This window comes from Athene noctua, unplaced genomic scaffold (assembly GCF_965140245.1).
Source record: "Athene noctua unplaced genomic scaffold, bAthNoc1.hap1.1 HAP1_HAP1_scaffold_252, whole genome shotgun sequence".
In the NCBI taxonomy this organism is placed as follows: domain Eukaryota; kingdom Metazoa; phylum Chordata; class Aves; order Strigiformes; family Strigidae; genus Athene; species Athene noctua.
The window spans coordinates 32,437-55,958 of NW_027437717.1; the positions used below are offsets into that span (position 1 = coordinate 32,437).

The 23,522-nt window shown below is 50.5% G+C and overlaps 1 protein-coding gene across 1 annotated transcript in view; it reads left to right on the forward strand.

Annotated features, from left to right (window-relative positions):
* The first annotated feature begins 1,845 nt into the window (after positions 1-1,845).
* The window catches only part of LOC141955455 (hydrocephalus-inducing protein homolog), a 96,324-nt gene continuing 74,647 nt past the window's right edge, over positions 1,846-23,522 (forward strand). The window contains 6 exon segments of the mRNA XM_074895223.1: positions 1,846-1,983; positions 6,632-6,763; positions 7,931-8,056; positions 8,972-9,091; positions 13,072-13,206; positions 18,434-18,633. Coding sequence (XP_074751324.1) covers positions 1,846-1,983; positions 6,632-6,763; positions 7,931-8,056; positions 8,972-9,091; positions 13,072-13,206; positions 18,434-18,633 — 851 coding nt within the window.

Genomic DNA, 23,522 nt, shown 5'->3' on the forward strand with positions numbered 1-23,522 from the left:
CAGCCCCGACCCCCTCCAGTACCAGTGCTGGGACGCCGTGGGGGTGGGGGACGGTGCCTCCACATCACTGGGGCCACCCTCACCTGGGTGCTGCAGGGTGAGTTCCCCCAATCCCAAACCCCCGCTTTTCACCCCAAAATGGCCCTTGGTCTCCAGATCTATGTTTGACCACCGAATTCCCCAGTTTTACGCCAGAATTTCTGTTTGACCTGATTCGCGGAAACAGACTACAACTCAGAGAGATTCATAAAGCACCAGTCTGCCGCCGGGGTGCAAGGGGATTTCTCCACAAAGCTTGCACCATAACAGCACATTTTACCTAAAACTTATGGAGTGTGGATATCCATATTCATTGGGTTACATAACACACACATCCATATGCATGAGTGAGGCTGGGTGAGGTCTAGAGGCTGGTGTCAGCAGCTGATGTTCTCTTTGCACCTGCCCGTTGCCTCCTGGTGGGCGTCTCTGGGGGTCTGTTGGAGGAAGGCTCACAGTCCTTCTCACCTTGTACTTTTCCCCGGAGCATGCGCAGATTCTCTTGACCATTTTCTTGAATAATTAGTGTTTTCCAGCTGGTTTATTCATTCTGTCTTAACTAAGAGAACCAGTGGGACTTCTGTCGTCCGTACCTGGCTATCTTTACTCATTACCAGGACCCGACAAGTTAGAGCACTCCTGTTCCCCAAGGACAAAACCATAATATTTTGCTGAACACTGCAGTTCTTGGTAGATTTTCACAGTTTTGATGGACGCAGTAGTCCTTGGGAAAATTCCACAGAACAGTCAGGGCAAGCAGGATTCTTAGTAATATTCAAAAATACTATAAGTAATACTATAACTTGCTATAAGTAAATAAATAAACTGCTAAGCATTGTGCTATAAGTAAATAAGTCTCAAAGCAAGTAATCATTTCTCTGTATCCATTGAGCCAACTTTATTCCCTTCTTTCTCAGAAGAAAACAAGTACAAACCCTGCTTGGATTAGAGAGGATTATGAGCTGCCTATTCGGGAATTCATGATTGGGACTTCATGATGATGCAGCTGGGTAAGTGATCTCACTGCAGTTATTTGGTAGGAAACCTTTTGACAGCATCTAAAAGGCTTTGAGTGTTGCAGTCAGTCCCGTCGCTGAACGCTGGAGTTCTTCCTTCATGGGTTAAAACGGGGGAAGGGAACGCTCCCATGGACGGTGTAAGGTGTCTGTGCCAGCACTGCCCTCCTCGCCCTGGGGCCTCACTGCAGCCCTTGTCTTTGCCTTTGCTGCAGCTCCGTGTCCCCTGCAAGACACCAGCTGTGCCCAGTTACTCTGTGGGTTTGATCTGGTGAGTGCAGCGCTTGATGCCAGGACCGATGTTTCTGATGTGCCTGTGTCACCCCCAGGGCTCTGGTCCTGGTGTCCAGAAGCTGGCAGTGCCTGTGCTGGGGCTTTGTGATCTCCTCTCCATGCCCTGGGCTGCCCCACATGTGTCCTCTTGGAGTCAGAAACGCAGGCAGCCAGCAGAGAGCCAAGTGTGAGCTGGGAATGATGGCTCCAAGCTGAGCTTACTGGTGACAGCTGGATATTGTGCAGGAAAGCAGAGGGATGTCATGGGGCAGGGAGAGTGTTGGCAAGGGAAGAGGGGCTTGTGGGTCCCTGAGGGAGGAGAGGTGGGTATGTCCCAGCCCAGGAATGGAGAGGGGGCAGCGATATAAACCCCATAGCTCCTCTGACTCCATGGTCCTGAGCATCCACAGTGGTGAAATTTCAGCTTCTGGGCTCTCTTTTTGAAAGCGTGGGTGTTCCCTGGGGGCGATGGCTGATGCTTCATTTTGTGGCTGGCTTGAAAGTCTTCTTGGAACCGATGAGGCCGGTCACTGCGAAGGAGCCTGTAGGAGACTTGGTCCTCCTGCACTTCCCTGTCTCAGCTGCACCTGTGTACCTGGGCAGGGAGCTCCATGAGAGAGGGGTCTATCTGAGGACTTTTCCATCTCCAGGCATGGTGAGGCCCAGGAGTGGGTCAGAGAGTGGAACGGGGTCAGCGAGGGACTGTCTGTAGCCGCTGCTGCGAGCCGGGGTGACGTACCCGGGGCTGCGGCTGTGCTGGAGCCGGGCGGTGTGCTGGAGGCGGTCTCAGGGCCTTGGCTGTGCTCACTGGGGGCTTTGGGCACTGAGCATCCCTGTGCCCTCTGCCCCCATGTCACAGAGCTGCCCCCCCAGCCCCCATCCCTGCCGTTGCCATGGTGGTGTTGGGGCTGGCTGTGATGCCCAGTTGCCCTGGCAACGGGGGCAACAGCCAGTCTGGCAGTGGGGATACCAGCCAGTCTGGCAGTGGGGATCCTCCCGTGAGTGTGTCCCCACAGCCCCCGCGGAGTGAGAGAGGTGAGGGATGCTGCGGGGCGGTGTCTGCGTCCCCTCCACGGCCAAAAGCCGGAGGGTGGCTCTGGGTGCCGGTGCTGCCCGGGTGGCTCAGCTGCGGGCGGGGCGGCTTGGGAGCTTGGCGGAGCAGGGACCGGGGCTGCGGGGGAGCTCAGGGAGGCACTGACACCCCCTGCCCCACGCCACGGGGCTGGGGGCATCCCTTGTGCGAGAGGGGGGTACCTGGGGCAGGGGAGTGCCCGGGGCAGGGGCCCTCGGTCCTGCATTTGAAATCTGTAGGTGATTTTCTGAGCAGCAGCTCCTGCGTACATCCAGGGAAAGGACCGGTGGGCTTGGCAGTGCTGGGTCTACAGCTGCCCTCGATGATCTTAAAGGTCTTTTCCAGCTTAAACGGTTCTTTGAACTGTGGTCCGGATGCCAGAAAAAGAGTAAATAAAAAGGGAGATGCAAAGTTGCCAAGCCAGAAAAGCAGAGATCGGATGCTGGGAAGGGGAAAATGGTACTGTAATGACTTAAGGCAGGAGCCACAGCAGTAAATGATAGTATGTGGAGCTGGGGACTCTCCATCAGGATCCTGGAAGGGACCCTTGGTGCATCTCACTGTCAGATGACAGCTGAAGTTCATTAAATGACAGGAAGGTGTAACACTGGGTTCCTATTCATCCTCTCAACTATGGCAGAGCTTTTGTAATAAATTGCAGGATGACAGTACCAAAGTGATAAAATTTAGAGGGTCTGGAATATCAAGGTGACAGGTGAGGCTTCCTGGGTAGCGAGATTTGATTTAGAAAGCACTCAGCCACTTAGTAGTGGGCTGGAGGGCCAAGAGATTCATCCTGGAAATCCTCCTCCTTTCCTGGCTCCCTTGAGATGCTGTTTATATGGTAATTATAGCTAAGCAGGGGATTCCTAGGCAAGAAACGTGACCTTTCTGCTTAATCCTGAACAGGGCAAGATGATGTAACTGAACAAAATTGTTCAACAGCATCCTGAGTCTCACTTGTAACAGATCTCGTGTCTTCCTCTTCCAGCAAAGTGTAGTAGAAAGGCAAATTAACCAACTACTCCAGAGGGAGATGGTTGATCTTTGTGGAAGGAAGAAGACAGAGGATTGATTGTGCATACTGAAGCAAGATTCAGACACACCCAGTCTGTGATCCCACAAGAGCAGCTGGGTGTAGTGTATTGTAGGGCAGAGTGTGCCCATCTATCCCCAGCCTTTAAGTTTGGAGGGCGATCAGTTGGTACCAGACAGCTCTGAGGCTGGCGCTGCTGCTCCGGCACGAGTGACGTGGGGTCCCTTGAAACGAGAGCTCTGGCACGTGGCACAGTGAGAGGCACAGGGTCTGTCCAGGCCTGGAGCTGTGCCTCCGCATGGAACTGGCCTTTTTGTTCTTCATGTCCTTTAAGCACTTTGCTGTTTATTCTTAATTTCCCGTCCCTGTCAGCACAGTCTCATCAGAGCTCTGTTCAGTTTTATTGTACTAAGGGAAGCTGTCAGACACATGCACAAAGGATTTGGGTGCCTTAGGGCCATATCAAAGTGCTCACATCAGCTGCATCCTCAGCACAGCTTTTTGCCAAGCTCCTGGGGGCCCTGAAGGCCTTTAATCCCAGCTCTTGCTGCAGCATGGCCTTGTGTCCATAGGACAGGGCTGTGCTCTGGGGTTTCTTGCAAACACAAAAGGAACTGGCAGCCTTGTCCTTTCCTGGAACTGTAAAGGTCCCAGTCCTTCGGACATGTGCAACACTGCAGCTGTTCTGGAGTAAAGGAGTGAAGTTACTGCCTTGCTTGCAGGGTGTGTGTAAAACTCGAGGGCAAGGGAATGTTAATCATTGCATAGGTGGTGTGGAACAGAAGGAAGCAGGAGGGAATATGATCTGTGATTCTACTCAATGTCAGGATGTAAAAAATTGTAGAGCTGTGTTTGAGAGTGCTGGACTTTCACGTCCCAGAAAATAAGTGGGAAAATCCATCTGTTCCTTGATCCAGTTAGCCAGAAAGGGAGGGAAAATGATTTCTAGTCCAGAGTAGTGTTTACTAAATGTGGTACGTGTTTATCTCTGATTTTTGTTGGTTTGCAAAGTAGGAAAGTGGTCTGATTTTGTTAACACTGGGCACAGCAGCGATCCCTGGGTTTAAGGCTGTTCATAATATTCTGAGCACTTCGTAAAGTCCGGCACAAAGTCACGTCGGGTCAGCTGCTCTCGTGAAGTGAAGCAGCTGAGTGACGTTTATCTTCCTTCTGTTCCCACCAAAAAAATGTCAAGAGTAACAAAGGAGAGTTTGGCTATTAATAGCGATTTAGTTCATCATCCCTGTAAATGGGGTTCCAAAAGTCATGGAAGCGGGGGGAAGGTGAGAAGTGCCAGCAGGCCCTGGTGTGTGTTTGTGGCCCGACCGTGGCTCATTTTCCTCTGTGCTCTTGCCAGGCAGCCAAGCCGTCCTGTTTGCCTGGTTGCAGAAGCATCTCTGGCCTTGAAATGAACACAAGGGATTTGAGCCAAGCTCAGCAAGGCCTGACCTCCTCTTATCCCCGAGCCAGCCCCTGCACAAGGGCACTGGGCAGAGGCACTGGGGTGCAGTGCATCTGCCTGAGCAGAGCCCAGGGGGCTGGAGCTGCTGGGTGAGGGCGTGGGGGGAGCCGGGGTCCAGTCAGGAGTTAGTGCTGTGCCTGTCGGGCTGCGCTTCGCAGGGTTAATTTATGACACGGCGTCCCCGAGAGGGACAGGGGTGGTTGTGCTGGTTTGTGCATCGGTGTTTGCCTGTGGCAGGGCTAGGGGCAGGCTGGGAGCTGTGAGGTGGCAGCAAAGCAGCTGAGCTGATGGAACTGGGATCCAGGTTAGGAGCAAGCGTGGGGAGAGGGAAGCAGCTCCTCCCTACGGAGGGGGGTGCTGGCACTGCTGTGGGTTGTGTGTGAGTGGCTTTGCAGGCACTTTTGCCCCCCTGAGCGTTCCCCAGTGGTATGTGGCTCTCTCCGCAGCAGAGTTAATTAACCCTACACTGCCCGTGGGCTCACTCTCTTCAGGCTGGGAGAAGCCCTTTGGGTTCTGCCGGGACTGTCTGTAGCCGCTGCTGCGAGCCGGGGTGACGCATCCGGGGCTGTGGCTGTGCTGGAGCCGGGCGGTGTGCTGGAGGCGGTCTCAGGGCCTTGGCTGTGCTCACTGGGGGCTTTGGGCACTGAGCATCCCTGTGCCCTCTGCCCCCATGTCACAGAGCTGCCCCCCCAGCCCCCATCCCTGCCGTTGCCATGGTGGTGTTGGGGCTGGCTGTGATGCCCAGTTGCCCTGGCAACGGGGGCAACAGCCAGTCTGGCAGTGGGGATACCAGCCAGTCTGGCAGTGGGGATCCTCCCGTGAGTGTGTCCCCACAGCCCCCGCGGAGTGAGAGAGGTGAGGGATGCTGCGGGGCGGTGTCTGCGTCCCCTCCACGGCCAAAAGCCGGAGGGTGGCTCTGGGTGCCGGTGCTGCCCGGGTGGCTCAGCTGCGGGCGGGGCGGCTTGGGAGCTTGGTGGAGCAGGGACCGGGGCTGCGGGGGAGCTCGGGGAGGCACTGACACCCCCTGCCCCACGCCACGGGGCTGGGGGCATCCCTTGTGCGAGAGGGAGGTACCTGGGGCAGGGGAGTGCCTGGGGCAGGGGCCCTCGGTCCTGCATTTGAAACCTGTAGGTGATTTTCTGAGCAGCAGCTCCTGCGTACATCCAGGGAAAGGACCGGTGGGCTTGGCAGTGCTGGGTCTACAGCTGCCCTCGATGATCTTAAAGGTCTTTTCCAGCTTAAATGGTTCTTTGAACTGTGGTCCGGATGCCAGAAAAAGAGTAAATAAAAAGGGAGATGCAAAGTTGCCAAGCCAGAATAGCAGAGATCGGATGCTGGGAAGGGGAAAATGGTACTGTAATGACTTAAGGCAGGAGCCACAGCAGTAAATGATAGTATGTGGAGCTGGGGACTCTCCATCAGGCTCCTGGAAGGGACCCTTGGTGCATCTCACTGTCAGCTGACAGCTGAAGTTCATGAAAACAAATAGTTGTGGCTCTTGGGACTGCACCCACAGCTAAAGTCTGTTTTGGCTCAGGGAGTTTTTTTATGGAGTTTGACTTCTATGAATCTTAACTCTGCCACTTACCTATGGTCTAATCACGAAACAGTGTGAGGCAGCCTTACGTTCTCCACTTAGGAAGGATGCCACAGCCTGGAGACACAGGTGTATCCTTTGGGTCTGCCGTGAATGGGATTCTGGATTTTTAAAGTCTCACTGTTACTCCTTCCAGATTTTCCTAGTCGTGGCCACTGGCAAGATTCATCAGTCCATGGGATCCCCCAAAATGGCTGATGGACTCCAGAGAAAGGTGGCAGTACGCTGTTATCCGAAGCTGGTCAGAGAGGCAGAGCGGCGTGTGCCTGTAAGTACCTGCTGGGGGCCGGGTAGGAGCTGGGCTAAGGCTCCTTAGGGAAGCTGCCCCTGCCCCTCCTCTGCCTTCCCCTCCCGTTGTCAGGGCGCTGTGGAGCCAGGCACCACTCCCCACCTCTTTGCTGCCGTGCTTCTGTTGGAGGGGGCTGTCATGGTGCGGGGGGGTGGGCTGTGTTGCTTCAGGGGAAGTCCAGGGTCTTGCCTGAAGGTGCCAGTGGAGCCGAGATAAAGGAATGTACTGGGCCTTGCACGGGAACAGCTGAAGCACAAATGTGCTGCCTTCCCTCCTCTTTGCTGTGTGGGCAGTAACATCTCCTGTCACAGGGGCATACCTGCCAGTGCTGCCCTGGCCACACCGCTGGGCTGCTGGGCATGTGGTGGGCTGCTCAAACCTCCTGGAGCCTTGAGAGGACACGGCTGTCCCAGATAGAATAGCTTCCAAAAGAGTTGTTTTATGGCATCCCGTGTCCTGTGTGGAGCACAGATGCAGCCCTGCAAACAGCAGTGGGGATTCAGGGCGATTCCTCCTTGCCACCCACAACTGTCCCATTTGCTGGCTGGAGCTCCCTTCACTGGAGGTGACCCAGTGCTGAGGCTCTGTCAAGGAGACATCTCTGTATCCTCCTGTGGAGGGGTCTGTGAGGCCAGAACAGAGAGGAAGCAAGTGCTGATGGAAAAGAAATAACGAAAACTTGGACCCATTCCTCTCCACCTCTGTCTTGGCACAACACTGCTCTTCTGCTTTCCTCTGACTCACCCAGCAGTGCCATCTCCACCTGCGAGTTGGTGTGAGCACTGTGCAAGGGTGGAGTTAGGGGATTTCTGATAACTCCTCCCCGCTCTCTTCAAAGGTCTCTGGCTCAATCCAGCAAAACTCAAGAGGGGACAAATACCCAAAAAGCAGAAATCCCCGAACATGTCACATCACCTCATGAAGGAGATGCTAAAGGGACAGAGCCACTTGCTTGGAGCGTGTGTATTCAGCTCTATATCATTAACTTACTGATGTTAAATATTTCAGCAGGTAGTTTACAGGACTTCCAGGACTATCCTAGTGGCTGTGATCACAAATTATTGATCAGTGGTACTTGAACACAAAAATCCTTCCTGCAGAAAAGAAAAAAAAGTAAATCCTTTCTGCTGGTGTTTTGCATTTCAGCTGACTCCCTCTGCCTTCCTGAAGGAGATGTCTCTGACCACCCAGCAGAGGCTGGCCAGCACCCGGGAGATGAGGCGGCCCCGGATTACCCAGCTTCTAGACATGGGAGAAGCCTCCCATCACAAGGTAGCCTTTTCCTGCCCTTTTCCGTGCTGTTTGATGTGACATTTGAAGAGGGTGTGTGTTTGTGACAGGCGTGCCTCTGGCTCATCTGAATACCTCAGCGCCTAGGGCCTGTTGTCTTTTCAAACTGCTGGTGGTGGTGGAGTTCCTTCTGCTGGGGAAAGGTAGAACGTTTTTCCCTGGTGAGAGGTTGGAAGTCCTGATCTGTGCTAAATCAATATAAATAACCTCTGCTGAAGTTGGTGGGTTTTGCTGGAGTTTAGCTGATACTGGGGGAAGGCAGGGGCAGGCCACAAGGGCCCGAGCTTCCCATTTTCCATCCTCCTGGTGAAATAGCCACCTCGTGCTTTGGTGTAGTCACTGTCAAATGCTTGGGGTCATGGGACTCCTTTGACGGTGGCAGCATTGGCCTTTGAAGGCTGAGGGCCTATAGTGATTACTTGTTTTGCTTTGTAAAAAGATTTAACAAAACCAAGTGCATGAATGTTTTGGGTTGGAACAATGCGTGGGACCTTTACAGGGTGTGAGATTTTGCAGGCTGCCAGATATACAGATATCTCCTGTAAATTCTTGGGTTTCGCTTGCTCCATGAGTGCTGGTGGCTCTTCAGGAAGGGCTCAGGAGCTGTGTGACCACGTCAGCACAGGGCTCTGCTGGCAGTAAGCGCTGCCTTGCCTTCTGGAGAAGGAAACCTGGAGGAACACCTGCCAAAAGAGCTTCTTAGCTTGAGCCTGCTTAGTGTGGTCCAGAAACTTTTGATCAGCTCAGAACAGAGGTGGGGGGCTGTTTCCCTAGCGTGAGCTGTGCGGATGTACTCACCGAGAGACTGTACTCCACTGGAGATCGGTGTAGGATTCTGTCGTGAATCTTTCTGCCAGCAGCTGACCCTCCTCTCACCGCTCTGTCTTGCCTCTCCAGTTCTCAGCAGTTGACCTGGACCAGAGCTTGTTTCAGCCTTTTCCTTCAGAGGTGGTATTTCAGAACTACGTCCCCTTCGAGGTCTATGAAGTGCCAGTGATTCTGAGGAACACTGACAAGGTAAGTGCTGGGATGCAGAGGTTTAACACTGTGCTGGGAGAGCCGTGTAATTCCTGTGGTTTACAGCATAACAAGTTATCTGCTGCAGCACAGCACACCCAGAATAACATGTCTCACCACCTTTATTTTGCAAGACGGTGGAAGTCTTCCCATGCTGGGAATCCTCCCCCTGATTTTGGCCACGCATTGGTGGTATCTAACGCAAAGGAGCTTTTCTAGTCAGCGTCCTTCCCCTTGAAAGCCCTGCATTGATGGGGATGTTGGGGGTTGTACAGTTGTTACCTTCTCTCCTGCTTTCTCTCGAGTGTGCACCATGTGCTGGTGGCTCCCTGGTTAGTCTCGGTTTCTGGCAGGGCACCTCTGCCTCTCGCAGCCTGTTCAGCTGCCTCTGTGCAGCTCGCTGTCAAAGCCCAGGGCTTGAGCCTTCTCCACTTCATGCTGGAGGAGGTTATGGTTAGTGGCATTAGCACTCCAGGAAGGGTGTTTTGAAGCAGCACGGGAAACGGACTGATCTAGCAGAAGCGGTGGGAGGCCTTCGGCGTCACTTTAGGCTCCTGCTAAGCTTCATGCAGTTCTGCTCAGTTTTCTCTTAGCAGCGTGGCTCTCTGCTTTCCCTTTGGAGAACCGCAGCACATCCAGAGTAATATTCTCTTGAAGGTCTCCACCTTTACTTGAAAAAGTTGTGATCATTTTGAGATTTCCCAGAAAAGTTGAGAAGGGAGAAGTTGAAAAATGTCAGCCATGTTGTTGCACTATAAGGAGGAAAATTTGAATTTCAGCAGGGGAAATGTTTGCTTGAATGAGGCACGTTCCAAGAGCAGCTAGTGGGAAAAGACAGGAGAGAGGAAAGGAGCTGAGTGGGAAAGTGCTCTGGGAGAGAGCATCGTACACACAAGGGTTTCTCTTGACACGTAAGAGTGAGTGTGCTGGAAGCAGAGAAAGTTCCGAAAAAGAAAGGTGTAATTAAAGATACTGTTCTGTAATGAAGAAGAAGATGTGTATGTGAGAGGAGGGCAGGATGGGCAGATGGACGTGTACTTGAGAGCACGTGAATTAATCCCCCTCCAAATCTACCAGTCTTGTGTGAAAACAAACAAGGGGACAAAAAAATCTGTCAGGGCATGTTGCAGGTGGGGGAACAGCAAGAGAAGTCAAAGTATATTCCGAGGTAACGGGTTTTGACAGGGACATGGTTGAAAATGGAAGACCCTTTGGCAAAGACAGTTTCAGGGTGGTCCGTCAGTTATTCCTGGAGAGTCCTGCCCCGTTCCTGGCCTGGTTTAGCTTGGGAGTACTGGAAAGAGCAGCGTGGGTGCCCCTGTCCAAGGGACACCCTTCATGGGGGCCACACTGATTCTGGGCACTCTTTGCTGTAGGTATCCTCTTTCCTAGTTTAAATGTGCCTCAGTTTCTCTTGGTTCCTATGGCTCTGCTTTGTTCCCATTAAGTTTTTGGGCTTCAGCTGCTCCGTTATCCAGAGGCACTTCAAAATATTTGTCGTTGCCAAGTACCAGCCAACAGGCAAACAGTCAGTTTGCTCTGTTCATGCTTCCTCAAGTGGAAAACAACATCTGCATCCGCATTTCTGCTATTCCCAGTAAAAAATAATAAACTTGTGCAGCTGTACCTTGTGATTTGTATGCTGTGTAAAGGGGAGGCAATGTGTGAGCTGTTGATTTTTTCCAAAAGGAATTAGTTTTGAAGCTAGTAAGTCCTCAGCCATTGGACAGCTCTGGTGGAAAAGCAAGATCAGCTTTAAGGGAAATCCTTGGCGTATTGAAGTACACAAACATAGAGATGATAATCCCAAGAGAGGTGCTTATATTCTAATTTTGTTGGCTTTTGGTGATGTCCAGCAACAGTGTACTCTGTCTCAAAGTTTTCTCACCAGTTTCACAGATCCCTCCAAATCACGCTGACCTGTACTGCATGGTCGCCTGAGGTTGTCTGATCCATAAAAATCCAGCTAACAGCAAAGTGTATATTCCAGATAGAGGCTCTGTAGTCATTCAAATAGAGAAGTGCTCTGCTGTATAGTGACTGCTCTTCCCTGTGTGTTGTAAAATTGCTTTTCTGTCTTCAGGCTGCTCCTCACCACTCTCAGCAATGTTCTCGGTGGCTTTTGCTGAAGGTCTTAGCTCATCTCCCAAGGGTCTTGGTGACCAAAATGTTTGTCTGCAGTGTAAAATGTTCTCCTGGGTCTTGCTGTCCCAGGGCACTGCTGGGAGCAAAGGGTGTTTGGAGATGTCAGGACTGCCTTGGCCGTGGGTTATCGGGCTCGAGCAGGTGGTGAAGAAAGAACCTCCATTTTGCCCAGGCCTCACATGGGTTATTTATCAGTGAAGCTGCTTGTCAGTCAAAATTGCCTGTTTTAGACTTCCTGAGATGAGATTTGGTGCTCAGGCGTTGTCATCAGTGTGCTAGAAAACACCTCTTTGCTGTGTCTGTGCTTGTGGTATCCCAGAGGGCAGAAACCTGCAGCAGGGTACCTGCCTGGACTCCTGGCTGTGGGGAGGAGTGCCCAGAAATCTGCCTTGCCTGCACTGGCAGCTGCCTGGCTACAGGCACCAGGCAGCAAGAGCCTCCAGAGAGCCAAGAGTGGCTTTTAACAAAGAAACCACACCGTGAGTCAGTGCTGGTCACGTATCTCAAGGCAGAAAATGCCTCTGAAGGCCATAATTGATAGGCCCAGCCTGGGGGGCTGTGCGGCTTTCCATCATTTTTGGCAAGTTGACCGCTCTCTTCTTCTGCATCAGCCTTTCCTTGTAGTGTATTTGGCTTCTCCCTTGCTTCTTTACAGCCCACTCTAAGTTCCCTTAAGCCATCTCCTTGTTTCTTGTCTCGTTGTCTTCCTATGTTCCTCCTTTTGCTCTCCAGGTTTCCTTTTATTCCCAGTAAGGCCACAGTGTCTGTGGTCTCCTCTTGCTGGTCTGCCTGCGTGACTGTAGCAGTGCAGCTTGACTGCCCCACTCAAACCCAGTATGTTAGAAGTGAATTTCTTCCTCCCCCCAGTATAGCAGGTGCTGTTTTGCCTTCGGGTATTTCATCCCCCTCCAGAGGCGTGACTGCTTGGGTGTGTGCAGGCAGAAGCCCGCAGGTTCTTTGGGCTGGTTGATATGCTATTGTGCCCTGGCAGAATGGATTCCATCCCGGTGTATTCCTCTGTAAGGAACTGAAGGCATTGATGCCTCAAACATTCATCGACACAGAAAACCTCCAGGACCAGCTGTGGCCTTTGGATTAGTCTAAGGAATGTCACCTGAGGGAGCGGGAATGTATGGAAGGCCGCACCCCCCCACTCCCTTGTAGTTGTGTTGACAAATGCCTTATGTGGACCTCAGAGGGGGGAAACTGAGTGAAACCAAAAGTTTCCCCTCGAGCACCAAGACCGCTCATCACTGGCCGCACTGTGTAAGCCCGGTACTGTGTGGCTCCATTGTGTCAGCCAGACACCATGCTGGCCTTGCTAACGGCCTCGTGCCGTCGCCATTGAAGAGGCGGCAAGGCCTGACAAGAGGTGAGCATTTCTGCCCCAGAAGCAGAAGTGTGCTAACCAGCTGGTAAGATGAACTGAAAAGGGGACAGAAACTTTGTTGCGTCTGCACCCACCAGCCAAGACGGTCGGACCTGAGACAGTGCTGGATCCAGGGGTGCTGATCCGCATTCCTCTCCCTCTCCCTCTCCCTCTCCCTTTGTAAGACACCACATTGTTTATTATCCTTTTCCAAGTTTAAATTGTTTTCTACCGCAAGTAAAACATTTTAACCGGTCGCTTGGTGTCGTTTCACCTTAATTTAACCCAAGGGGATCACAGAACTGTTGCGACTCTCTGGGCTTCCAGTCTGGGTTGTGACAACCTTAAGAGTTAGAAGTGCTTTGGAAAAGTGGTTAAGGAGGGATGTCCCCAGGGCACGGCCAGGTATTTTCTCCTCATGTGTCCGTATGAGTGGCAAAATCATAGTTTCCTGTCTTCCCTGCAGGTTCCTCGGCTGGTGAAGGTTGTCTTGGAGCCGTCGCCTTACTTCAAGTTGACCAGCCCCAGTGGTGTGTGCTGTAAAGTAGCACCTGGCATGTGCTCAACTTTCCGCGTCCTGTTCACCCCGGAGGAGAACAAGGTGAGACTGGAGGTCCAGAGAGGTCGGTGCCTTCAGTGTAAGCTGAACCTGCTGGGCTGGATTCAGAACAGGGCATCTGCTGTGGGTTTTGAGGACTGTCCTGGATCTAGAACCAGGGGAAACTCCTTCCCCATGGGGAAGATTATGCTCTCATAGGCTGGAGGCTCTTACGTGTTTCAGATCACTTTTGTCCTTCAGTGATGGAACATTTAATGTCATGTCTGCTGGTTTGAGAGAAAAGAGAGTGCCGTCTGTAGTGGGGCGGCCTCCCGAGGTGTTGGTTTCTGGTATCTGTCCACTGCTGTGTGATTATGGGTTTGCTCCACTAACGGTAGATACAGAGGTGTGTTTAAAAGTGACTTGTTACTTGGAGGACCTAAAGTGAGCCTGATCAGAGTGAGGACTGCCACCCGTGGAAACTGGAGTCACCTTAATGCCTCGCGTGTTGGCCATGGTAGCGAGACAGCAGAACATTATGTCTGAAGTCATGGCGGATTTTACGCACTGGTTATAGCCCACAGCCTGCTGTGGGGTCTGCTCCAGGCTGTGGTCGGGCAGTCTGCAGCTGGTCTGTTAGGATGCTGTTAGCTGCTGCAGCAGGGACTGACGGGCTGTGCTTTCCCTCCCTGCGCTTCCTTGAGTGTTCCTGAGGGAAGATGCATGTGGAACTATAGGAAAATGGCAGGGTGGGGTATTGATGTTTGACCATCTCATCCCAACAGTAGGGGTTTAATTATTGTGGAAAATACTAGAGGAACAAATAGATCCAGAGAGCTTTTCTGTTTCCCATCGGGCAGCCACTTCCCTGCCTCACCCTGGACTGGAGCAAAGATGGTGCTTTTCCATCCCCTCTGTTTTCAAGCCTTGCAGCTGGGCTGTCCCTGAGGACACTTGTCTGTCTGCGATGCAGCTGGGACGCTGGGGCAGAGGGACCGCTGTGCAGGTGGCAGGGAGCCAGCCTGGCACAGGCACACTGAGCTCTAGATGTCCCTAACTCGGCAGGAGGCTGTTGGGCTGCAGGTGGCTTTGAGACATCTGCCTGAACGAGCACACAGGGGAATAAACGGGCAGGTACAAGCTGCAGGCAGACACGTTACCCAGAGCCTGCGCTGTGGCCGTCACGCGTGTTACTGTGGCTGCTCTGTCAGCTGGCACCTCTTCCATGCCAAACACGCCGTGCCTTTGCTTAGAGGTTTGCACATCAGTGCTGTGGCCCTGGCAGGTCTGATTCTCAGTGCTGTGATGTGAAGGGTCAATGCTGTTATCTGGAGGCTTGTTAGTGCAGAAGAATTTAATACCTGGCATGGACAGGAGGAAGCACTGCAGGGAAACAAGGACAGGCATGCTGAGTCCTTTCACCACCATCCTGCTACCTCTTAGCACTGTCCTTCGCATGGCTTTTTTGGAGAGACGAGGCCAGGGGACAGCTTTGAGCCAGCAGATGTTTCTGCACCGGGCCAGCGGTGCAAGATCTCTTTGGGCGTACCTGCTTCTTCATCTTTCACTTGCTACTTAGATATAATTTAACACTTTGTCCTATCCTCAAACAGCACGGATATAGAAAACTGAAGAGAAAATGCCCTGTGGTCCCTAGCTCCCCATGCTTGTGAAATAATCTGTTCCTTTGGAGGGATGAGAAATTATTTCACATCGTTAATATTTAGGGTTAAAATTCTGTTGTCCTAGGGCAGTTCTCCAAACTACTCAAGTGACACAAGAGCTTAATCTCATTGAGGTAGGCTTTGCAAAGTACACCGGTGTCTTCAAACTCTGATTTATTCATATTAATTAGCTTACTTTTGGGGGGTGGCAGAGGTATATTGGTGCCCGTGAAGGGCAAAGTGCTGCTCTTCGAGTTTAGAGAGGCAGCAGAGCAACACGTGAACATCACCACAAATACAAGTGGGGTGAGAGAGCCCTCAAGAACCCCCATGTCCAATACTTTGTCCCTTGTCTTGCCCTTGAACTGGCGAGTGTATGGAGCAGGGAGCTCTGCCAGCAGAGCTTCAGCGACACTCCGGTGGTTTCTGGTGCACTGGGGGTTGTGCAGGGCATGGGGAGAGGGATGCCTGCTGCTCAGCGAGGAGCACGTGGGGATTTATACAGCTGAATCAGAATTTTGTACGAATTGAGCATTTTGTCTCATACTTGATGGAGTGTGGGGCCAGCGAAGCACCAGAGTGCCGTAGCTCAGCTAGAAACGCATCAACAGCGCAGCCAGGAGGTGCACGGCGCCTTGAAAACCCCTCAGCAAAGAGGCTTTGGGAAATGGTTCTGCAGAGCCGCCTGCGTTGGGCTGGCAGTGGCTTGCACGCAGAACACCTGTGTGTTAGTTGTGGAAGGCTGACGAGCGCTGCCTTTGAAGAGGCTCTGCCCCTCTGCTGCTCCATCACCTGCAGGGAGGGTGGATAACCCCGTGAGCTGGGACGCAGGTACAAACCCCTCTGCCAGGGCTGGGCACTCCTGCTGTGGAGCTGGTTTGAATCTGTTCTTCCCCGGGGTAAGTCTGACTTCAGCAAAGTCACTCCTGATTCAAGGGAGTAAAATTGCAGCTAAGCCCTAAATAAAAGGACCACGTGAGTTGTTAGTGGCTGAAATGCCACGTGCCATATAGCGCTTGCTTGAAAAATGAGCAATTTCCTATTGTCTTGCAGTCATTTGGGAATGTGCCACAGGATGGGACTGTCAGAAGGTAAATAAAGAGCTGACATGTCTCTGTTTATTGGCACTCTCCTTAGAAATAAGAAATGCTAATTTTTCTGTGGGTCAGCGTTTCCAGGTAGTTACTCTTGCTGCTTCTGTCGTACACATTTCGGGTTTAGGGCTTCAGCTGCGTTATGGTCTGACAGTCTCTGCCTAATTGGAAACCATCGTGGAACTGACTGGCAATAGACAGGAATACCTACCTTTGTGTGTGTCCTTTGGCTTATTAATAGGTTATCTTAAAGGAAGAAGGAAGCAAGAAGCATATGAATACATAGCACAGCTTATTCTGTTTTGTCCTCTCGCTCTTTTTGCTGTAGCAATACAATATATTCAAGCAATACACGTTCAGTCTGTAAGGTTTGCCAAATTCACTACTGTTGCTCAGTGGAGACTGAATTAATGCTCGTTAATGTGAATTATGACAGGCTGATGAGTTATTGCATTACTGAAATTAGAATTCAGTCGGGCGCTGTTAGATGTTTGGTAGCACACTGAAGCTATTCCAAGTATCCTTTTAAGATGACTTTTGAGGGGAGGAAAGGGGCAGAAAATCAAGGCAAATGGCCCTGTGCAAAATGAACCTGGAGCCAAGTGACCGATTTCAAAGCCTGCTGTGAATTGGTGGCTGAGGAAGGCAGGAGAAGGGCCACCCCTTCTCATGGGAAGCTGTCTTCATCCTCCAGTCTCTCCTCTCTTAATGGCCCTTCTTTTCCAGCCTTCATGATATCCTGGTTTCAGCAGGGAGCTTTCCCTGCTCGACTTGCTACGTTACTTTGTGCTACAAGGATCTCTTCTTTGCAGTTGTCTGATGCAATGGGTTCAGTGAGGTATTTAGGGTTGGTTTCACAGCAAAACCGCCCCCTGCGTTTGCTGGTGTGCTGGGCAGTGAAGGTTGCTGTCACTGTGACAGTAATTAATGTTAACCTGAGCTTGCAAAGAGCCTGAACTGACACCTCTGAGACACAAGCAGTTCTTTAATTTCATTGGGTGAAATTCAAATGCCAGTGGTGATACTTCGCAGGCCAGAGCTTATAACTTATTGCTTCTCGAAGGTGAATAGGAGAAGAGGAACCATTGCACAGTGACAGGTGTTTTCCTTGAAACTGGGAGAGGAGTTGTATGAAGGATGAAGTTGTATTTTCATGAAAATCTGTAGACTGAAGCTGGTGGGTCTAAAAAGAAACTTTAAAGTGTGGAAGCGATGCAACCCCTCTCTCACCCAGGCATGTTTGTTTAGAAACCTGGGTTGAAACCGTCTAAGGGTTTGCAGTTGCAAAGTAAAACAAGGCTGTGAATTGGTTCCAGCTGTACCCGTAGACTGTAAGTAAATGCCTAGCAGAGCTGGTAAGGCAGGGCAGTGCTGCAGTGGAGATCTGCAGCCCCCATCTCCTCCCACGGGAGGGTTATTCAGCTTGTAGATGCTCACAGGACTGTGGGTTCACAGCAGCCTGCACAGCCAGCTTCTGCCTGGCACCCCTCTTCCCTTGGCTTTCCCCCGGTTTGGCCTGAGGCTTTGTTCAGCTTGGTGCAAGGTCCCATTCTGGTGGGTCACGGAGCGTGGCTGAAGGTCAGGGCACTCTGAAGAGCTGAGTCCAGCCTTGTACGGGATGCAGCGTCCCAGGGCGTCCCTGGAGAGGGGGCTCGGCACGCAACGTGCCTGTGCATGAATGGCGAGAGGCAGTTTGCTCTCTCAAGGTCATGGTTGTCTCTGAGGCCAAATCCTTGTTGCTTTAGCCTTGCCTTCATGTACCTGAGATTAGTCACAGGAAGAACTCTTTAAGTCTAGTGTAGAGCTGGAATAGGCTGCTGAGGGCAGGGGTGGAATTGTTAGTGCTTTTAAGTACTTGTCAGGCATCTTGCAGGAGTAGATTGGGTGTAGAGCTGAGCCAGTTCTGCGGTTGGGAGATGGATCAGCTAGCTTTTTAAGGGTGTGTGACCCCAGCCTTGTCCCTATATTGCTCTGGGAAAGGGTAGGAATTACACACTTACCCTAAACTCACCTGACATTAAAACAATTCCCATGTCCAGCTTGTTAAATATTTCACCAAAGACTGAGTGTTGGTCGTGCACGTGGCAAAGTCCTTTTGAAAAGGCACCTGAGCATCCCCTCCCTGGCCAGCATCAGTGAGGTCACTGTGTTGCTGGGATTGGAGTTAGTACTGTGGCACAGTGGGTGCTTAGTGGAGCCTTTGATCATCTGCGGTGGGGATGATCACGGGTTCTTGTTACTGCTGTAATCCCTTCCATGAAATTGCTCTATGTTGGTGCCTCACATGAATCAAAGTATCAGAAAATTTCGTCAGGTTCTGCCAGCTTGCTGTGAAAGCAGGCGAATCAATGGGATTGTTTCTTCTTTGCAAGTTAGCAGCCTTGTTCACACTACAGGAATGAAATGTCCCTAAGGTAAAAAGCCCTTTGACGTTACTGTATGCTACTGTTAGAGTCATAGAAACCAGCAGTTTTTCTTCTGCCATGGGATGGTACAAAATGCACTGTGCTGAGATTGTTTCTTTCCCTGCAGGATTATTTCCACCAGCTCACCTGCATCACAGAAAGGGAAAAGTTTATTGTGCCAATCCGAGCTGTAGGTGCCCGAGCTATCCTGGACTTCCCTGACCAGCTGAACTTCTCCGTCTGTCCAGTCAAGTACAGCTCCCAGAAAACTCTGCTGGTTCGCAACGTGGGTAACCGGGAGGCTCGCTACCGCATCAGCACTGAGAGGTAAAGGAGCTCATCTTCTTTGTGCAAAACACTGTTGCATGATAACACGGTTGGTAACAACAAGGAACCAGAGCATCTGAGCTGCTGTATTGCGGCTGTAGCTGCAAACGGGCAGGACATGTGGGTTTTGCTGTTGCTTGTAGTGTTTTAAGTATGATGGAACCTGTGATAAAACTCTGCGTGCTGCAGCGAGGTTTTGTACTGCAGTGGTGTCTCCAACAGAGCATCTCGCAAGACCGATTCCATTAGACTGAAAGAGCACATGACAGAAGGCAACCTGGCTGCCCTTGGGCTGTGTAAGGTGCTGCGTGGCAGGCAACAGCTCTAGGAGCTCGGTTCCTGTAGACCGAACACAGTGTTAAGAGATGGGCAAGCTGTCAGCTGGTGAGAGAGACATTTACGAATTTACCAGCAGCTGTGTCTTTATATGCAAGTGCCATTAGAAATCGTAGATCAAAGCAATTGGTATTGAGGCCCTGACAAAGGCCAGGAACTTTGTTTTCCAGTGGGTTTGGTCTGGTCCGTGAGACCAAATATTAAGTAGAATGAGCTTTTAGGTGGAGATGAGCAGACACTGGCTTAAAAACTGCACCACAGCCCCAAAGCAGCATGCTAATGAGGGCACAGGCAAAAGATGCAGCAAGTGTCTGGTGCATGGGTTGGGGGCCTTTTCTTTTAGAGCTTTATCTCTCCCAGATTTCCTGGAGAGTGCTCCAATCTGTAAGTATCCAGCTTGCAACCTCCTGATCCCGAGTGCCTTCTGAAGTGGTTCCATACCAGTGTCGGCCAAAGACAGCCATGCTCTGGGAGGCTGCAAGCGCGTGGTGTTCCGGTGGTCCCGAATCAAATGCCTGACATGAGTTGTGTTATGGACAGCCTGTCCTGCTCCTTCTGGTCTCAGAAGACAGTCACTGGTTTCCCAGTTGGCTGAATGGGAGAGGGTGATGCAGCTGCAGGGAAACTGGTTGAGTTGGCTGGTAATTCGTGGTGAGTTGCTTGGTTCCGGAGGTCTTGGTGTAGGAGCTGAGGTCAAGAATGCAGCAAAGACCAGCGGTCTGACTTGGTGCACCTGAGCTGCTTCAACTTCTTCTCCAGGAAAACAGGGCTCAAAAGGCCAGTCTTTACTTTTCTCTTGTGAAACATGAGGGTTCAAGAGGAGCTTCCACCAAACCCTGGCAAGGCTATTTAAGCAGGCTTCTAGGATGCTATTTAAGGAGGCTGCTTCTTTTCCCTGTGGAAACACGTAGGCAGGAACTTGTAAATCACTGCACAGTTTTCCTCTGGGATTTCCAGATCTAGCTGTTGCCACCAAAATAAATACTCAGTAAAATCTCAGTAATCATCTTTTTGCAATGGACTCTCCAACTCTCCTATTGAGTGATACAGCACGTCGAGTCCTCCTTGATACGGATTTTAAGAGTTTCTGAGCTTGAGCAAATATTTCCGCCCAGATTTGCAATAAAGAAATGGGAGGCATTGCAAATGTTTTATTTCAAACTACACACAAAAAAGTTCTGAACAACTGGACTGCATGTGTACAGGGATGGGAAGCTGATATGATTTCCCTTGTCAGCTGAGGGCATCTGCCATCTCTTCCATTTCATGATAAACTTTTGAAAGCTGCTTTGAAATTTCAAACAGATGATTTAAATCTTTGAATATAAGTAGCATTTTATTCTAATTAAGTTGCCCTGACTTTCATTCAGATTTCTTTTTAAATACTCTTAAAAGAGTATTTAAAAATACATGCTTGCATGTGAGAGGAGGAGGAGGAGGATTAGTGGAGTAGAAGGGAGTGAGAGATCTGTCTAAGCTTATAGATCCATCAAGTGACCTCTGTGTCCTTTATTCTCTATCTAAACAATTTAAACTTGTGTTTTCTGGCCTGAGCATATTCAGGCTCTTGCCCATTCACAAGTCATTTGCAGATGCCACCATTTCCTAGTCCATCGTGCTGCTCATATCACGTTTCCTCGCAGCTTTTCTCTGGATTTCCTTCTCTGTGGCATCAAGCATAATCTGTCTGCCTTCACCTTCAGTGCATTTTTCAGCCCATCTCCAGTCCTAACCTTTCCCCTCAGCTCTTGCATCTGGTCACTTCATGATGACTTTCCCTGCCTGTTACTCATTTATCTAAAGGCTTTGATGTTTTCTGTTGTGCATTTCCCTCCAGGGAAGAGCTCTTAAGTGAAGCCATGGGGCCAATTCAGCATCCTTCTGCTGTTCCCGTTTGGAGCTCTCCCTTGCCATGGTTTCTACCAGAAGCATGGCCGCATATTTGATCACTTTTCATGGAGGGAGAAAACCACCAAAGCACTCCCTGTTATGCAGTCTGGCTTCGTGCCTCTCCTCCCTCTGCATGTCCATACCCAGCTCTTAGCTGCATAGCATGGTAATAGAAAGTAATAATAGTATAAATAGAGAAAGTCTCTTCCTGTTGTCTCATTGTTAAGGCAGGATAACCAGTTTCTGCTTCATGACATTCACAGAGATAAATGTCATTCCAGTACATCCGAGTTGAAAAGGGTGTCTGGAAGCAGATCTCAGTGCAGCACTGCCTTCTCCTGACATTGCTGACGTTGTGCTGTGCCATGCTATGGGGCTAGAGGGGATCAGTCTGAGATAAGATCCATTTAGGAATGTCCCCACCAAGCTCTGAAGGCTCAGGAAATTATCCTGCGAGGCACAGTGCCTCGAGCCCCGTTGTATCCCTCCCTGTAGTACCCATACGCTACATGGAGGCGTGAGACTGGCGAGTTCCCGTAGGACGTGCAAAGACCATCCAAGGACATGAAAATTGAGCCTAGGTGCAGTGAAAGAGGGAAATACAGACCTTGCGTGATGCTGACAGGATTTTTTAGCACAGAGATGGAGTCTTGGATGCTTTGACTGTAGCAGACTGGGTTTACTGGAAAAGATACATTGCTTGAGTTTGGTTGTTATACCGTTACTGTAAAATAATATATGCCAAGATGAAACTACCAAACTACCTTTTTTTTTTTTTTTTTTTTTTTCCCCTGCAATAGATCTTAGTAGACAGAAGAGGCAATTCAATCACCAGTAATTTTACTGTCTTCCTTGGGTTTGGAGGTAGCTTGTAATGAAATCTATTTTCCCAAACTCAAATGATTTTATAAGGCCCCAGTAGACCAAAGAAAGGTTGGCTGCAGGAGATAAACATGCCACGGCACTTGAAGTATATTGCGGCCTCCTTGCACACTGCGTGTGCCAAAGGTGTGGTTCAGGAGAACAGGCAGCATGGTAGTTTGAGAGCCTGGGCCACAGAACTGCCAGCTTTATTCACTTGTCAGTCGTATTTCTCAGTTCTGTCAGGAGTATTTGGCCTTTGGTATCATCACGGGATGCCCAGCTGTCAAGATGGGGAGCTGTTGCCTGGTGAAAGTAAGCAAGATGTAAATGCCAAAACATATCATGATGAAATTGCTTACGAATCTAGTGTTGCTTTCTTTCTGAAGGGCAATAACAGGCAAGATCTCGGCAAGTACTGATGGGCAGGTCTCTCCTAAGTTGGTGTGGCTAGATGTGTTTATACAAGCTGCATAAGGGACTGCAAGGTGCCATTGGGAGATCTGGACATGTGAAAGTCTAGATGTCGTACAACAAAGCAAACCTACAAATGGACATAGTTACAAAGCATGTCAGAAGAAAACGAGCTATTAAAAAGCCTCCAAACCTTACCTTTTCTGTCTTTCAGGAGCAGTAGTGATTCATTAAAAGGGTAGATCTAACAGGATGCAAATTATCCCAAAGAACAGCTCACATTTAATGGGTAAAAAGCCAGTGTCTATCCCGCTAGTGCCATCTCTCAGCAGTGGTTTTCATTTGGCTGTGACAGTGTGTCAGGGATGTCTCCTTAGCATCTCGTCTGTAGGCTGCAGACAACAGCTTAGTGATGGTGACTGAAATTCAGGGGAGTTAAGTTAAGTTAAACCATGGAGCTTACATCTTTGAGTCTTGGAGAACCAGGTCCATGTGAGGGGTAATGAGCTCCCACTACAGCAGGAAGAGTTGTCTCATGGGTACGGCGTGGGGTAGGATGTAGGACAGGCAGTATCTGATTTGTGCTCCATTTCTCAGCCCTGAGAACTGAGTCCTGAACTTGGCTGGATCCTCCTTTCACAATTTGAAAAGATGAAGGTATCTTCGGGAGGGTTATTCCCATCCATCTGAGGGCAGGAGTATGTAGACATGGGGAAGGAGCAGGAAGGTGATAGGATGGGAGGTAGTGCTGAAGTGTTGCCCAGGATCCCCCTTAACTGGCAGCTTTTCTGTTCTGGCAATATTTCTGAAAGAAAAAGAAACAAAAAACAAAACCAAAGAAACTCCAAAATCTCTGCCTTTCTCACACCAGGCAATGATCCCACCCAAGCCCTGGCAGAGACCTGCAGCAGTCCTGTCAGTGACCATCAGTGCGGGTGCAGGACCGTGTAGAACAGCCCGGTTCTGAGGCTGGTGGTGCCTTGTCTTTCCTCCTCTCTCCAGAGTCTCAGGCCCAGCACACAAACATTGCAGGCCCCGTGCTTCGGTGGCAATGCTCCCGTGGTTGTAATGGGAGCAGGTCAGGCCCCTAATTGCAGTGACATCTCCTTAATGAGCAGAAACTCCAGCAATTTCATCAGCTGTCACTACTTACATGAACAAAGTTCAGCTTGCGCATGGCTCCAGTTGTTCTCAGTATTTTTGTGTGTGTTGCATTCTCTAATGATGGTAAAACTCTCCAGAGCATGTTTTTAAGGTGACAAATTGACCACCAGCAAAGCACTAAAAGCAATAACTTTTGTTTTCTAAGTGGGGCTGTAGAAGAGCCATGAAGCCCAGCTGCAGAAGCATGTTACACCTGGCTTGTCCCTTTGCATTAAAGCACTGAG